Source organism: Neomonachus schauinslandi, chromosome 4 (assembly GCF_002201575.2).
Source record: "Neomonachus schauinslandi chromosome 4, ASM220157v2, whole genome shotgun sequence".
Lineage (NCBI taxonomy): Eukaryota > Metazoa > Chordata > Mammalia > Carnivora > Phocidae > Neomonachus > Neomonachus schauinslandi.
Window position 1 is genome coordinate 158,552,025 of NC_058406.1, and position 18,255 is coordinate 158,570,279.

The 18,255-nt window shown below is 37.9% G+C and overlaps 1 protein-coding gene across 3 annotated transcripts in view; it reads left to right on the forward strand.

The window, feature by feature from the left end:
* The first annotated feature begins 10,109 nt into the window (after window positions 1-10,109).
* EMC2 (ER membrane protein complex subunit 2) overlaps window positions 10,110-18,255 on the forward strand; it is a 43,889-nt gene continuing 35,743 nt past the window's right edge. Inside the window, exons 1-3 of one of the 3 annotated variants that reach the window (XM_044914280.1) lie at window positions 10,110-10,179; window positions 16,466-16,579; window positions 17,083-17,147. In XM_044914280.1, coding sequence (XP_044770215.1) covers window positions 10,140-10,179; window positions 16,466-16,579; window positions 17,083-17,147 — 219 coding nt within the window. In that variant the 5' untranslated portion in view covers window positions 10,110-10,139. Of the gene's footprint in view, window positions 10,180-16,465; window positions 16,580-17,040; window positions 17,148-18,255 lie in introns of all 3 variants that reach the window. The other 2 variants (XM_021688355.1, XM_044914279.1) reach the window with 2 other exon arrangements.

The window sequence follows — 18,255 nt, forward strand, 5'->3', positions numbered from 1 at the left end:
GATAACATTTTTAGGTTAAGAAGTGATATTCTCTTTCTCTGCCCATCTCTCTGAGAATGAAACTTGCCTCACCCTCCTCCAGATCCTGAATTACTGTCTCAGGGAGAGAGTGTGAGGGGAGAAAACTAGGAAGTCAGGAACCTCATCTCTCTGGCTTTGGTTTTCAAAACTCATCAGAGAGGATATACATAGCTGCCTCTGGAAAAATCACAAGACAATGCTTGGGGAATAAAGCACTGAGGCTGCAGGGGTACTTCCCTTGAGACTGAAATATTGCTCTCATAGGGTTGGGGAATGGAGGCAGGAGTGGTAAGGAAGATGAGCCTCAAGAGGAGCCAACAAAATTCAAGTTTAGAGGCTCCCAGAGAGAGAAGCCTTATTTTCTAGTCAGGGTGTCAAGGAGGTGAGAGCACTAAGAACAAATAAAAGATTGGAAGGTATGCAGAGGGAGGGAACCTCAAATTCCCATGTGATCCAAAAGTAGTTAGGAGAGCCACAGGACCTGGACGCATTTGTGGAGAGAAAGAAGGGCTGTAGTGCTAACTGGAAGACTAGGTGGGCTTCTCAATGTCTTGAGACTACATAAGCATGACTGATATATAACTGGTATGGTTGTACTAGTTGATAAGTTATCAAAGTACTTCACATTCGCTGATAAATAGGCATTTACCCAGAATCACCTACCCTCCCCAAACTAATGAATAATGCCTGGGACAGCAGAGGAGGCTCCAAGATGCTGTGTAAGCAATAAGCCAGTGTCTGCCTCCTTTCTGATTTTTTTGGTATATTACTTATCTATTGTTGTATAAAACTGGCAGCTTAAAGCAATATTAAACATTTGTTATCTCACACAGTTTCTGAGAGTCAGGAATTTGGGAACAGCTTAGCTGAGCTGTTCTGGCTAAACGTATCTCATGAGTTTGCAGTCAAAATGTCAGCTGGGTCTGAAGTCTTGTCTGGGGATGGAGGAACAATCTAAGATGTATCACTCACATGGCTTGCAAGTTGCAGGACACCTCAGTTCCTCACTACCTGGATCTCTCTGTAAAGCTGCATGATTGTCTTCATGACATGGGAGCTTTCTTCCCCAGAATGAGTGACCTAAGAGAGCAAGGCAGAAGACACAATATCTTTTATGACAGCCTCAAAAGTTGCACTTCATCATTTCTAAAATATCTTATTGATAACACAGGTCACCCATATTCAACGTGGGAGAGACCATACAGGGTGTGTTAACTAGAAGGTGAGAATCATAAAGGCTACTAACACAGTCAGGGACCTTGCCCTATGGTTTGTTCAATATTCTAAACATCACTTTCACATTAAGTCAGGGTAGCCTTGAAAAAGGAGAAGGCAGCAAGGTGGGGACAAATTCCAACCTGAGATTAAATTTTTGTCTTCCTCCAAGAAGGTACCTCAAATAGAAATTGTTTTATAAAAATGCAAATTTTGTTCTTGCGCACCTGAATTTGTGCATTGAGATTCATAGTTTCTGTGTCCCGTATAACTGTTCCCTGAAAATAACTGCCAAAGTTTTGTTCACCAATACTCTTTTGTTGCAAGTTTCTTTCTTTAAAAGGTACAATCCTTCAATAACTTTGCTATTCATTTGAGTCTGGGGAGCACTCTGCCTTCTCCCATTAGGTACTGCTTTCATTATTTCATTCTGGCAGCCCAGCATATGGAGCACCTGTAATATCTTTCTAGAAGGGCATCTGTGCAGCACAGCAAATGCTAACTAGGACTGCCTTGGCATTCAGTAGGGAGAAGTACAGTTTGACAGTGAGGGTCTTTGGATTTATGCACCATTCATATTTCAGACCTGTAATCAATTTTCTGTTTTGGGGGGAAAGTATTAACAAAATTTGGCCTTTCTTAAGTTTATTAAGAAGCAATCATCAATGATAGTATGGCAGCTGTCCAGTGAATTATCAAGGGGCATTGTGAGTGCAGTATCTTTGGAATTTTCTAGTACTTCATGGAGATCTTGAGTTATAGAATTTTAGAAATGCTGCCGTTTTTCAGAGTTACACTGTTATTCTTGGAAAGATGTTTAAAAATTCTAAATTACTTGTATGTATTTGGAATCTGACTGAAAAAAGAAAGAAATATGAAATCCTAGGTAATTTATCAATGGTAGTAGAATTAATTCCCTTCACAAGAAAAGAATGAATAATTCCTGATTAGTGTCTCATAAAAAAATAAGCAAATTTTCAAGTCTCTGTGGGCTATCTATAATCTACCATGTCTTTTCTTCAATGCAAAGTAAGCACTATTGAACTATTAATCATATACTAGAAGACATTTTGTGGAGTTGAAGTAAAATTTCCATATGTCTAATAGCTATGTTAAATAGCTTTGCAGTCTAGCTAGTATTTCAGGGGACCTACTTCTCAACAAAAATGGAAGATTACACCCAGAATGGAATAATAAAAACAATGCTACTGTGGCAGCTAGCGAGGTGCTCTGTTAGAATCTCCCTTCAAGAAAGAACTTGCGGGGCACCTGGGTGGCTCAGGTGTTAAGCGTCTGCCTTCCGCTCAGGTCATGATCCCAGGGTCCTGGAATCAAGCCCCGCATGGGGCTCCCTGCTCAGCGGGAAGCCTGCTTCTCCCTCTCCCACTCCCCCTGCTTGTGTTCCCTTTCTTGCTGTGTCTGTCAAATAAATAAATAAAATCTTAAAAAAAACCCCAACAACTTGCTATTCAACTGCAAGGAGTGCAAGTCAGCTGACAGCTTCCAGCTCTTAAAGGCTTCAAAACTCATCTCACCGTCTGAACTGGGGCCATGCTCTTCCAGGCAGCCCCCACACAATGATTGAACATGTGGGGGTTCTAGGGCCTGGCCATTTCTACCCAGTATAGGACTCCTCTAATGGGTAATCTTTGCTCAGGAGCTTTTCTCATTGAACTGGCTAATACTTTGTCCAATCTAAATCACGGCATGAAGCTCTTTCTGTCCAATCCTGCTTCGGAGGCTCTTTTCTTTCACAGGCATAAAATACGCATCATGGTCTGAAAGCTTTCCCTTCCCAGAGTACCAACATGGCAAAGCTATTTTTTACTAAGATCCTGCTCTGTGAAGGAATATATCATTGTGTGTTTGGGAAAGTTATTCAACCCCTCTGAACTGTTCCTTCATCTGTAAAGTGGGGTTGTTGTTTGAAATAATCTACAAAGAGCAATTTGTGAAGTGCCAGGTATACAGTAAATACTCAATAATTGGTATATAATACTGGGTATTATTGTACCACATGCCAGACTCTGTGTGAGAACTTCTGTGTTTATTACTTGTAATCCTTGTTATAATCAGCAAGTATTAATATGCTTATTTGACATAGAAGGAAACTATGATTCAATGAAGTTAAAATAACTTGCTCAGATTCCTTAATTACATAGCTAGAATGAGCAACTTCGGGTTAAAACCCAGCAAGTTCCGCAGAAGGGAGCAACGTACATGTATGTTGGCAAATAATCCATTGCTGTTACCTCGGAATGTAATGAAACTCTATGCCCTCTATGACATGGTATGTACAGTTTGTAATTAATACAAACTACTTTGGGGCCTCTTTTATAACTGTTAAATCTGTACACTTAATTCCACTACATATACGACACCAGAATCTGTCAATGGGCATCTAAGACTAAGCATTTGTCTAAAGGCTTAGAAGAGCAATATATCATGTCACTGCCACTCTCTGATGAGTACTGGTCAGTTATTCTCATTGAATGGCTCTCAATCTGGGTTTGTCTGTGATGTTTTCTCAAGATTAGATTGAGGTTATTTTTAATATTCCATAATCTTGCTATTGCTAGAAAAACTGCATCAACTGAAATCATTCCCCTCTGACTACTGTGGTTCCCACCCCACCCACAGAAATGCTCAAGCCCATTATTAAAAGATGTAAATGAATCTATAATGGAAACATAATGGCAGAAGGAAGTTAAAATATTTTATTGCTCAAAAAATTTCTAGTGAGGTGGCAGTAATCTGAACTGAGTGGCAGCTTTTGCAGTACATTTATATTGTTCCTTAACTCACAGTTTTAAGATAAAGAACCACAATGAGACCTTACACCTGTCAGAATGGTTAAACTCAAAAGACAAGAAATAACAAGTGTTGGAGAGAATGTGACGAAAAAGGAACCCTTGTACACTGTTGGTGGAAATGTAAATTGGTGCAGCCCCTGTAGGAAACAGTATAGAGGTTCCTCAAAAATATTATATAATTAACCATATGATCCAGTAATTCCACTACTGGGTTTTAACCCAAAGACAGCAAAAACACTAATTCAAAAAGATATATGCACCGCTATGTTTACTGCAGCATTATTTACAATACCCAAAGTATGGAAGCAACCCAAGTGTCCATCCATAGCCAACTGGATAAAGATGATGTGGTATATATGCACAGTGAATATTACTAAGCCATAAAAAAGAATGAGATCTTGCCATTCACAACAACATAGATGGACCTAGAGGATATAATGCTAAGTGAAATAAGACAGAGAAAAACAAATGCCGTATGATTTCACTCATATGTGGAATCCAAGAAACAAAGAAAAAAGGAAACAAACAAAAAGACAGACTCTTAAACAAAGGCATAACTACCAGAGAGGAGGTGGGTAGGGGGAAGGGTGAAATAGATAAAGGGGATTAAGAATATCCTGCTTATGATGAGCACTGAGTAATGTATAGAATTGTTGAATCATTGTATTTGTACATCTGAAACTAATATAACAATATGCTAATTATACTTCAATTAAAAAAATAATTTTAGAGGTGCCTGGGTGGTTCAGTTGGTTAAGTACCTGCCTTCGGCTCAGGTCATGATCTCAGGGTCCTGGGATTGAGCCCCGGGTTGGGCTCCCTGCTCAGTGGGGAGTCTGCTTCTCCCTCTGCCCCTTATCCCGCTCATGCCCTCTTTCAAATAAATAACATCTTAAAAAAAAGAATTTTAACTAAAATTTTAAAAATTATGTTAGATACCTTTAAAAAAAATTTGAGATTGTGGTGTTTCTGCAGGTATGAGATAGAGATGGATGAGGTTGGTAGAATGGATTTAGGGGGTAGGCAGTTTTCTTAGTGGAATTCTGCTGGGAAACGAGTCTTTTTCCCAAACAAATCCATGGGGTTGACTAAGTACGCCTTCCTATGTGCAAAAAAAGGATATGATTTATGACCTGAAAGGTAAGATGGACACTTTGTGTCCAGTGTTGCTATTGGCATTTAAATGAATTCTAGCAAAGAGTGGTCAGCATGACCATAGAAAGAAAAAGATGACCAGTAAAGGAAATGAACTTGTAGCCTGATGGCAAGGGAAACAAACAAACAAACAAAGATACATCAGAACTACAGGTCTGAATGAACAACTTAAGCCACTTGTGGCTAGAGTGATGCTAACAAATCACAGAAGAGAGACTGCAGAAAAATGAAAATTATATTTGTAACAGAATAACATGTACTTAGAAAAAGTGTCTAAGTTAATATTCAGTATATGTTTTTTTAAAGATTTTATTTATTTGTGAGAGAGAGTGCATGAGCGGGGTTGAGGGGAGGGCAGAGGGCCAAGGAGAAACAGACTTCCTGCCATGAAATTTTATGGAGCAGGGAGCCCTACACAGGGCTGGATGTGGGGCTCCAACCCAGGACCCTGAGATCACAGCCTGAGCTGAAGGTAAATGTTAACTGACTGAGCCACCCAGGTGCCCCAATATTCAGTATATTTGTGTGTGAGCTTACCCATAATGCAATTTATTTATTGTGAATAAATACCTTTTTGAACATTTTTCAAATAAAGAATTCAGTTATAGTTCTACTGTAGAAAATGGAGTCTAGATGGGCTCCAGAAACCATTAGGTCACTATAATAGTTCATAGAGACTCCTGGATTTTTAGTACACAAAAAAGGTATTTACAAAACCACATTTTTGCACAAAGACTGCTACATATACACAGATGTATTTGTGTATGAGAACAGAATATGCACTTGGGGGAAATTAAATAAATATCATTTGAAAAAGTGGACTTTTAAGTATGGTTATAAATCTTAAAAAGAAACAGCTATAATTTATTGCTCATGTGGGAGAAATTTTGGGTGTACTCTTTCTGGATGTACTTTCCTTTTCACTGTTACAACTATGGCACAGAGGGGTAATTATCAGTTTGTGAATTCTACTGTGAAAGGACCAAAGTGATCTCACTGGAAATGTTTCCCAGAGACTCTCTCTTGCTTTCTAAAATAATATAATTGGATGTGACATGAACTGCTGGCACATTTTAAAACATATACTGCAAATGATGGTAGGGTTGGGAAAACTAGAAGTGCCTAACACTACAGTTGTGCCAGCAAAGGGGGTATAGCCTTTTGTGTTTGGAGGGTGGGACATACTAAATTACATGATCTTTTAAAAATGTAATAAAAAATGTTCAGGAAGGTTCTTAAAACAGCTCCATGTTAATCTGGCTTTTAGTAAATAAAACTCTAAGGAAAACTTCCTTCCAAATGTGAATGTGTCACAGTGAAAACCTATTGACATGGAATGAAGATGAAATAAGTAATATTTTCCCTTAAATGCAAAGGGATTTATGGTTATGATTCACTAATTAGAAACAATAACATGATTTAAAAGCTATAGTAAATTTTATATGAGACTTGTAGTGAGACCAATTTACTTTCATGGATAATTGTCACAGTAAATACAGGTTATAAACTGTGTTACATAATGTGGAATATTTTAATTCAGTATGATTAAGACAGAACAAAGCAAACAGATTATAAATAATGATGATGATGTTGGATATTGCAAAATCAATTCAAATGGTATTATGTTGTCTTGTTAAATGATGTCCATTTTATAAATGCCACAAGGTTTATTACATCTAAAAAGTTGCTTTAGTCTTTCATAATGTCTGAAGATATTAATTTAAGTAAACTTTGACCATAAAAAAGAAGCACTCCAAAGGGCTTTGTAGGCCAATATGGCTTGATAAATAAAGCTTATCCCACCTCAAAGATAATGTAGGCTTATTCAAAGTTATTCCTTTCTGACTCTAGTTCATTCTGATGTATTATCATTCTAACTACTCAAACATAAGCTTGTAAAAAAAAATGAAAATCATAAGACAGCATCACATTAAAAAAAGCATGTTATAGACCACATTCATATCCAACAAAATGTTAGGCATAAACAATTTAGTACAAATATTAATTTGTAGATGTATGTCACAAATACATATGCCACATACTGTGGTAAGAGGCTGGGAGATGTAAAATGAATTGGTATGGTCCCAAACTCACTATGTTTATAATTTTTAGGAAAATATTAGATATAAAAAGAGAACATCCTACCCATAACCAAGGAGTAGAGTTCAAATGTGCACTACTATGAAATATTATCCTAATAATCACTAATACAAGGTGTTATTTTTTGAGTATCTAATTCACTCATTCAATAAATATTTACCGTATGCCAGGTTTTTCTAGGTTGGATGTTCAAAGGTTAAAATGACAAAGTCCATACTCTCAAGGAATGTATATAACAATGAAAAAATACAGAAAATAAGTAAACAAAAAAAATTAAACTGGTAAGTGTCATAATGATGTAATAGGCATTAACTAGGAGCCACTTGTTATTGGATAGTCAAGAAAGGCCTCCCTATAAGTAGATAGTAGTTTTAGGGGCGCCTGGGTGGCTCAGTCATTAAGCGTCTGCCTTCAGCTCAGGTCATGATCCCAGAGTCCTGGGATCGAGCCCCGCATCGGGCTCCCTGCTCGGTGGGAAGCCTGCTTCTCCCTCCCCCACTCCTCCTGCTTATGTTCCCTCTCTCGCTGTGTCTCTCTCTGTCAAATAAATAAATAAAATCTTAAAAAAAAAAATAAGTAGATAATAGTTTTAAATAAAACAGATATAAAAGACAAAAAGAAGACAGCCACTTAAAGATATGGAAAGGAACATTCCAGGAAAAGGGATAAGGGGCAAATGCCACCCAAGGCAGATAGGAGTTTGGAATGTTTGAGGAATACGAAGTAGGCCAGAATGGCTGGGGTCTAGTGAAGAAAGAATGGTAGATGAGGTTAGGGATGTAGGAGAGAGCCACACTGAGTGGAGCCCTGTAAACTGTGGTAAAGGGTTTAGAGTATATTTTTATTGCCTGGGGGAGTCATTTGAGAGCCACGAGCAAAGGACTTCTGTAGTCTGATTTTTATTTTATTTTTTTTTTAAGACAGTAGGGCTGCTGTATAGAAAATAGATTTTACATAGCAAGAATGAAACTAACACGGTTAAGAGGCTATTACAGTCAGGTGAGAGATGGCTGTGGCTTAGACTGAAGTAGTAGCAGTGGAGATGCAAATAGATTTGGGGAAAGTTTTGGAAGTACAATACAGAATTTGCTGACAGACTGCACATAGCAGGTGGGGAATCAACAATACTGCCTAGGATTTTAGTTTGTGCAACTAGGTGGATAGTTTAATCAACTGCAATGGGGAAGGCCAAGTTGGGGGGGTGTGGTGGCAGGAATCCAGAGTTCTGTTTGGGATAACTTAGAGATGCATATTAGCTATCTAAATGAATATGTCAAGAAAGCAGAATCGGGTCTCAGGGGAGAATTTGGGAGTTATCAGCATATAAGTAGTATTTATAGCCAAAGGACTAGTACCTCCATGGGAGCGTCATGCAGTATCTCTTTTAATATTGATAACAACTCAAAGTAGATATGTTTCTTTTTATATAGATATAACTAGCTTCTTTTTTATAAAAGAGCAACTCTGATGCTCAGAGATACACATTCTGAAAGTCAGCCACCTACTAAATAGTGGAGCCTGGATTCAAATCTGTCTGATAGAGTTCTTCTTCATTCCATTGTTCTACTGAAGCATTAGGATATGTGAATTTCTGAGTGGAAGGTTTTTAATTTTTTTGAATGAAGAGTCTCTACAAGGTGTATTAAGTTTGGAGAGAATGAACCTTATTCAGAATCTACACCAAGTTTATAAGTTCAGTAGTCTTTTCTGTCCTTACGGAACTTCTCTGTGGCAGATGCTATTGATAGTTCCTTTTTTTTTTTAGTTCTACTCCCTTGCTTTGTGGGATGTGACTCTCTTTTCTCCCTTCTCCTACCTTGATTGCCTCTTCTTCACTGTCCTTTAGCTATGGCTGTAATGTAGGGATTTTTAGCTTTCTTTCCTCACTTTACATATTCTTCCTTTACAATTTTACGTTTCCATTGTTTTAAATACTAAATATATGCATGTGAACCTAAATTTCTTCTACTCCAGACATTTCTCCCTAGGTCTAGTAGATGGGGTCTAATGTTCCTGAAAGCAATTAGCTTGGTGGGAAAGGGCGAGGAAGGAGGCTCCCCCGTGAGGTTACAGAGGAGCGAAGTGCAGGGGCTGGGATGGTCTCATTCGTACATTTATTCAGTATTTCATTTATTTATAAGGACTTACATATTGGCTGGTCTTACGAGTTTTCAAATCTAGAGTGGCAGACTAACCCAGGTTGGCAAGAAAACATTGAGGTGAACATTAAGAAGTCCTCGGCCACACAAACGTAATGTGAAAAGGCAGAATCCCGCTTAGTCCCTCAAACAGATTTAAAAAAGTTTTTGGAGTGTAACAGTTTACTCGAACATTCAAAAGAAAATGGAAAGCAAACCCCATTAAGGAAGGAGGAAAGTTGGGGGCAAATAAAGGATTGGAGCACAACGTTACGTTGCAGCAGTGCAGGACGAGAACAAGGTACTATTAGAGGGTGGGAAGAGAACGAATACACCTACACAGAAAAAAAAGAAAAACCGAGAGTGGTGCATATTAAAAAACAAAACAAAACAAAACAGCATTTGCTAAAAAAAAAAGAAATCCCTGGCAAAAAGTCACCTCAAAGCAAGCCGACTCCACTTCCCAGCGCTCAGCCACGGCGTCCTCAAAGTCCGTGAAAGTCTGTCGCCGCCCAGCTGACCCCGCCCCTTTCCCCAACAGCCCCTCCGCAGAGCCGTGTGCACGTGCGCAGCGATTCCCGCCCCCTCCGCTCTCTCGACCAATGAAAAATGGTGTCGTAATTCGCCACCCCCCGGTCTCAGGTCACGTGACAGTGTCTCCCCGCCCTCTCATTCCCTGCCTCCAGGTTCTGAGAAGATGGCGAAGGTCTCAGAGCTTTACGATGTCACTTGGGAAGGTAACTGCGGGCGGGGCGGGTGCGGAAAGACCGAAAGCCCTGGGAAGCGGTTCGGCAGTAACTGCTGCCCGTGGAGACGTGGATTCTCCGGTCTGTCTTCTGCACTGGAGCTCTCTTTGGACGGGCCGAGCTGAGGTGGTGGCTAAGGTGGAGGTTGAGGCTGACCCCTTCCTTGGCCCGGCCTTCGACTGGAGTCTGCGGTGTTCCCCACCGCTTGTGCTCATCGACAGACTGACCCACGTACTTCTGCGCCAGTACAGTGGCCCAGGGTAGCTTCCATTATAAGGCGGGAGGGCTGTCACACATTTCATGTGGCTGCTGGGCGGCGCGGAGGAGGCGGGATAGTTGCCTGCTGAAGCTTCCCTGCAGCCAAGAAATACACGGTCTATAAGGCCTTTTATTAAGTGCTGTGTAAAGGTTACAACTCTGTGCAGTAAAGGTCTGTGAAAGACCCATGAACAAATCTGATTTTTCTACGTGCCACTTTACATTTCGTTCTCTCTGCAAAACTGGGTCTCTGAATTCTCCTCTTCAGTATTCGCTGCCCCATTGCCCCTCAAAACACACTTAGACTCGTAACACAACTTTCTTCTCACTTCCTGCCAGTAATTCCTTTTCTGAAAGGGAAAATAACTGGTTATCTTGGGCATATGCATAAGTGTGATGGGCTTGTTTTCCCATCCTACTTTAATCTAAGGTGGAGTGTGTTGTTTAAATCTGGAAGCAGCCAAACTTTGAACCAATTCTGTAAGAGATTGTTCTCCTAAAAACTTTAGGGGGAAGCATGGTTAAGAGAAGAGCCTCGAGTTTCTCTAAGGCATGAAAGTTGTGTAATTGAAATTTCTATTCTCATCATTTAACAGTAGACTTTAATAGCTTATTTGTTTAGTGAATTCCTTCTTCAGATATTTAAACAATGACCTAATAACATGTGGACTGAAAGTTATATTGACCATTTAATGGTGAATGTATCTATCCAGTATTACAAAATTGCAAACATGTATGGGAAAAGGTAAAATTCCTTTATACTTGAACTGAATTCAATAATTTATCATTGGTTTTGTGGCCTCTAGCTCACTGTGAAAAGTATTTCTACCTGCATTTGGGGAATTCATTATATTAAAAGTATTAAATGCTTTGTGCTAGATCCTGGGTATATTAAATTAAGTAACACACAGTCCTTACTTTTAGGGAGTTCACAGTCTAATGAGAGGACAGACCTGTAAAATACATAGTTTTAAAAGGCTTGTGTCAGGATATATTTTTAAGCCAGATGGTAGATATGTGGCTGTTACTTTTAATGCTTTTTAAAAAGTGTTTCAAATATTTCATGCTTTTTAGAAAGTGTTACTTTGAAGGTATGTTCAATATAGGTTTCTTAGATGGTAGGAACAAGTAGATGTGTAACTATCGTACCTACCAGCAGACAAGGTGACTTAACTAGGTAACTTGGACTTTATCCTGTGGGTATTCTAAGGAGGAGTGGATTTAGAATAATGAATATTAGCTACTTCACAAGTATGATTGAACAAAAGAGAGCATGTTAAAGTGCTTTTAAACTATTAAGTGCTTTATAAAAAATATGATCCTGCCCATGTCTCCAGCTTTATCTTAACTATTTTCTCCCTTACTTTATGAGCTGGCTATGCTGACTTTTGTTGAATTCCCCTACTCCTCTGTCTTAGGGCTGGACAGATGCTATTTCTTCCACTAGGAGTGTTTTTCCTTTCTTGCCCTATTCTTGCTACCATTATATATTCTGTTTATCAGAATTTCCCTCAAAGGTCACGAACTTCAGAGAGCCTTCCTTTACCACCCTACCCTAGCCGTCCACTAAAATTTTTTAAAAAGAAAAAAAACAACAACAAAAGCAACAAAATGTACTCCTGGCCCTTAACTCTGTGTCCTCATACTATTGAAGTACTTATCCAATTTGTTAAGTTCTAAACTTCTGTCTCCTAGAATGGAGGGAGGGACCAGTCGTATCTTGGTCTTGTGCTAGACATTTTGGAGTTGCTCAGTCATTATTTGTTGACTAAGTGAATTGTTAATGGCATTAATAATAAACATTAACAAATTGTCACAAAAGACTATAAGCCATTTTTCTAGTATTGAAAAAATTTCTGTAGTATCTTAGGTAGACTTAGGCAGCTCACTTTACTAATAGGATATAGTTTGCTTATTTGTAAAATGAAGGTTTCAGACCTTTCCAGAATCAGAGTTCTATTTTAGGGGACTTTTAAAGAGTGATCTAGATTTTTCTTTCAGAAACTTATAGTAACAAATTTTTAGGATTTTAGAAGGTGATAGAGGACTCTTAGAGATAGTTTTTTGTTTAGATTTTTTTTGGGAGGGCATGTCAGTTGGACCTGTGTCCTTAAGAATTCCATTGAACAGCATCATGAATTAAGGTTGTGGAAATGGCTTGTTCAAAAAGTACTATAATTCTTGTGATAGGAAAATTTATCACGTTTATAAAAGACTCATATAGTAAGTGTAACACTTATGATCTTTTGGGCTCTATAAAAAAAGTAGAATATATGGTTTACTTATTCAACCGGTTGAAAATTAATGTTTGTTAGAGGAGTTACTACTTAGGAGTTTGGAGGTGGGAAAGAGAGTTGTAAGAATAGCCAAGTTTCTCAAAAATAGGATATTTGGCCAGGATATGGATAGGATGTCTAGCACAATGCCTGGCTTGAAATAGGCACTAAATGAATATTTGTTGGAAAAATAATTATTAAAGTACTTATTGTCTCTACTTCCTCTTTATTCAGTCATCCAAACAACATAATTTGGTTTCCATGCCCTCTCATTTCAGTAAGGTTTCTAGGGAAACCTAATGCCAGGTCTAATGTGGTTTTTTTTACCACTGTATTAGTTGTTGCAGATCACACCATGAAACCTTCTTTCCTTGGTTTCATAATAACATTATGGGTCTCCTCTTACTTTTCAGACCTTTCCTTTTTGAGTTTTCTATATCCATTTGCTCCTTGATTTTTAGTGTCCCTAATGGTTCTTTTCTTAGCACTCTACTTAATCTATTATTGGTGGTTATTAAACCTGAGATCAATAGAATCCTGACTGATGGAGGGGTAAGTTTTATGTGGTCTTTGAATTCCCTGAAATTGTATGTAAAATTGAATGTATGTAAACATGTACATCTTTCTGGGAAAAGAGGGTTCAAAGGTCCCATCAGATTCAAAGAGTCTAAAATTAAAAGGTTAAATGCCTTCTGTGGGTGATCTCATTCACACCTAGCTTTAACTATTAGCCTATATACTAAATAACATGTTAATTAAATACGTATCTGGAGTACTTTGCACTAAGCACTGTTCTAGTTCCTGAGGATACAGTGCTAAACAAGACAGGCAGGATCCCAGATCTCATGGAACATACCCTGAGATTTCACTTCTAAGCTAAAGATACATACTTATGGATATGTATATGTTTTGTGAAGGTAATTTTTTCAAGGTAAGAGCTAGGTTGGCGCCTTGAATGCCAGCCTAATTTGGGTTCAGCATATGGGCAAAGGGTGCAGTGTTATGGATGAGATCTGTAAAACACTAAATAATTTATATTCCCAGGGCACTTACTCCTCTTTTAAAATAATCTGTGAGTTTGGGGCACCTGGGTAGCCCAGTTGATTAAGTGTCTGACTCTTGGTTTTGGCTCAGGTTGTGATCTCAGGGTCGTGAGATTGAGCCTCAGGTCAGCTTCTATGCTCAGTGCAGAGTCTGCTTGGGTTTCTCTCTACATCTCCCTCAGCCCCTCTCCTCTAAATGCTCTCTCTCTCTCAAATAAATAAATCTTTTTTTTTTTTTTTAAGATTTTATTTATTTGAGAGAGAGAGTGCACAAGAGGGGGTAGGGTCAGAGGGAGAAGCAGGCTTCCAAATGAGCAGGGAGCCTGATGTGAGACTCGATCCTGGTACTCCAGGATCATGACCTGAGCTGAAGGCAGTTGCTTAACCAACTGAGCCACTCAGGTGCCCATAAATAAATCTTTAAGATAAAATAAAATAATCTGCTAGGTTGAAAGTGAACGTGGATTTAAGACTGTAAGTGAACCATGGTATAGGGGATAGAGTTTGAATGAGTTTTGAGAACCCATGCTGTGGATCTAAAGATAACATATGTTGTGATGTGATAAGGGGTGTGTATTTGTTTTTTTGTCGCTAGTTCCTGTCACAGAGCTCCTAAACCCTTGAAATTTCCTGAATGATAGGGTTGATAGGAACAGTTTTTGTTATATTTAGTCTTTTTTTCTGGGTTTCTGACACAAGAGCCTCTAAGACCTTTGGAGTTTCTAGAATTGTAGGAGTATCTTTTTGTCTACTAATGAGATGATTGGAGGCTGGTTGCTTCCGGTTGGGGGGTGGTTATCCAAAAGACCAGGGCAAGATTAAAAGGTTGGAATTTTAGTCTCATTCCTTGACTTCCTGGGAGGGGAGATCATCTGGAGATCAATCATGCCGGTGGAATGAAATCCCCATAATCCCCCTTAAGCAATGGTGTTTGGAGAGCTTCCAGGTTGCTAAGCACATCAAGGTACTGGGATGGTGACTCGCTTAGAGAGAACATGGAAGTTCCTCTGCTTCCCTTCCCTCCCTCCCCCTTTACCCTATGTAGCTCTTCCATTTGACTGTTCCTGAGTTGTATTTTTTATAATAAATCCATAATAATAAGTGAAGCACTTATCTGAGTTCCTTGAGGCATTCTTGCAAACCTAAGGAGGTGGTTGTGAAAACCCCAGACTTTTTTTTTTTTAAGATTTTATTTATTTATTTGCGAGAGAGAGATCACAGAGGCAGAGGGAGAGGGAGAAGCAGACTCGCCGCTGAGCAGAGAGCCTGATGCGGAGCTTGATCGCAGGATCCTGAGATCATGACCTGAGCCAAAGGCAGATGCTTAACCGACTGAGCCACCCAGGCACCCGAACCCCAGACTTTATAGACAGTTGGTCAGAAATATTGGTGGCCCTGACTTGTGATTGCTGTCTAAAGTGGGGGCAGTTTTGTGGGACTGAGCCCTTAACCTGTGGGGTATGAATGACCTTTTTTTTTGTCCATTTCCTCTTCAACCTTGTAAGATTCAGTTCAAGGTTATTTCCTCTATGGAGTAAGAGTCAAGCTGATTTCTAGTTGTCAGTAGAAGGAATTAACTGTGTGTTAATTTGATTTTCTCAGATCATTTAGGATCTGTTTTTGTCTTGGATTTTTGTTTTTTTGTTTGTTTGTTTGTTTTAGACTTTGAGTTATAGGGACTCAGATAATGCATACGAAAGTGTGAAAATCCTTTGTGCTTCTTCTATACTTTTTCTCTAGGGGCCTAGCATATTGTTTATTTAACTCATGTGTTCAACAACAATTTAACTGTTTAAATCTATTCTATATCTGTGTCTGTAGAAGGAAGAAGTTGGTACTTCAGATGAATAAATATGTTAGATTTTCAGAGGTAGGAGTAAGAAAGCATCTATGTGATTGGCGAATTGGACATTTCATTCTACCATAACTATATGAAAAAGATCTTTTGTTTACTGGATTAGGTACTCTTTCTTTTTCCTTGTTATTATTCCTGCTGTCAATATGCTGTTCATTAAAATTCCTGTTTCCTCTTGTTTTATAATATGCAAAGTGGTTCTTGTGACTTGTTTGCTAGTGCTTTTTACCTTACTCTACATTTTTATTATTGTATATATAATTGAAAGATTTCCTTTGTTCTGAATCTGTCACTGTTTATTTTCTTGCATGGTTGTGTATCTTTATACATTATATATACTTTTGTAATGTTATTAAGGAAGTTTTGTGATGACTGTCCTTTCAATGCTGATTGCCTAATATGATCCCCTGATTATGAAATTTTACATTGTTGAGTGAGTAGGAGCTTCAGGAGTACTTTGGATTTTTGAGATTTCTATGTATAATTTTATGTGTTTTTTTTTTTTTTTCCTGGGAAAATTATCTCTAGCTTTTATCAATTTCCAAGAGTTGTCTGTAACTTCAAAAAATTGAAGATCCATAGTTGCTTAAAGGGTTAGAGGATCTTTGTAGCGGACCAATGCCATTCATTACTTTTGTAGTTGTAACATCAGTTGTAAGGTCTTTAATCTTCTAAAGGATCTGTTGCTCTTGTTAAATTGGTTTTCTGCTTTATGAATTTTGACATACCATAGACTTATATTAGTGTGACTTTATTTTCTCTACCTGAGAAGTTGATTTCAACTTCCTTATCAATTTTTTGATACTGATCAAATATATATGTAATAACAAACTTTGTTTTTTCAGAAATGCGAGATAAAATGAGAAAATGGAGGGAAGAAAACTCACGAAACAGTGAGCAAATTGTGGAAGTTGGAGAGGAATTAATCAATGAATATGCTTCTAAGCTTGGAGATGATAGTAAGTTCTTTATTCATGCTTGGCTTGCGTTCTGTTTTGGTTTTTAGTTTGTTTTTTTTTTTTTAAAGCATCTTTTTATTATGTTTTTCCTGCTGTTTATATCAATTTATGATTTGTCCCTTTTTAAAAAAAACTTCCCAGGATGTCTAATGATGCATTATTTTGAGAAGGATTTCTAATTGCTGGTTGTAGTGAAGCAATCAAATAGGTATTTTTCTTTTAAAGCTCACAGGGCTATTGTCCTGGTCTGATCAAAATGTATTTCATAAAGAATTTTTTAGAAGAACAAAGGTATTAAATAATAGTAGATTTTTTTAAACTTATAAGATATTAAAATATTTTACATTATTGAAAGCACATAAGGATGCTTTCTTAATTCTAGATATGTAATAAATCAATTTTCAGTTGCAAGTAACGTTCTCTAAGATATCAGAAACAAGAAGAATAATTTCTTTTGGGAGATTTTTACATTAAATTCATTTTTTTTCTCTCTCTGTGTCTAGTTTGGATCATATATGAGCAAGTGATGATTGCAGCCCTAGACTATGGTCGAGATGACTTGGCATTGGTAGGTATTTAAACTAATTATATTTTATTTTATTTTAAATTTGCTACATGAATTATAAGTAGATAAAATTTTGTACATGGCTTGTATTTGAATGCTTTTATAGGTCGTTTTCAGTGCTACTCTTAAGAATAGGAGAGACTAACTAGGTACTTTGGGACAGGGAATGTTCTTAAATCTTTTTAATAATCTTGGGAAGTATTTAGTATTCCAGTTTTACTGAAGAGGTTAAATTAGTTGGTGAAGGTTATCTAGTTAAGAGGTAAATTATGCTATTACAGAGTTTAAAATAAGAAGCATATAGTTTAAAACAAGTTTATCTTTTGGCTTGTTGAATGACTTTCATAACAGAGAGTCACTGACTTATGATGATTTGACTTAGGATTTTTCAACTTTATGATGGTGTGAAAGTATTACACATTCAGTAGAAACTATACTTTGAATTTTGATCTTTTCCCAGGCCAATGGTAGGTGGTATGATACTTTCTCATGATGCTGGGCAGTGGCAGTGGGCTGTACCTCCCAGTCAGCCATGTGATCACAAGGGTAAACAACTGATAAACTTATTACCATTCTATACCCATACAACCATTCTGTTTTTCACTTTCAGTACAGTATTTAGTAAATTACATGAGATAGTCGATACTTTATTGTAAAATAGGCTTTGTGTTAGATGATTTTGCCCAACTATAGGCTAAAGTAAGTGTTCTGAGCATGTGTAAGGCGTGCTAGGCTAAGCTATGCTGTTCAGTAGATTAGGTGTATTTTTTTTTTTTTTTTAAGATTTTATTTATTTATTTGAGAGAGAGAGAATGAGAGAGAACACATGAGAGGGGATAGGGTCAGAGGGCAAAGCAAACTCCCTGCCGAGCAGGGAGCCCGATGCGGGACTCGATCCAGGGACTCCAGAATCATGACCTGAGCCAAAGGCAGTCGCTTAACCAACTGAGCCACGCAGGCGCCCAGTAGATTAGGTGTATTAAATGCATTTTTGACTTTCAATATTTTGAACTTACCATGGATTTATTGGGATGTAACCCTATCGTAAGTGGAAGATCTATACATAATGTTAAATACTCTTTTGCAGTGTTGTAAATGTATCTCTTAAATT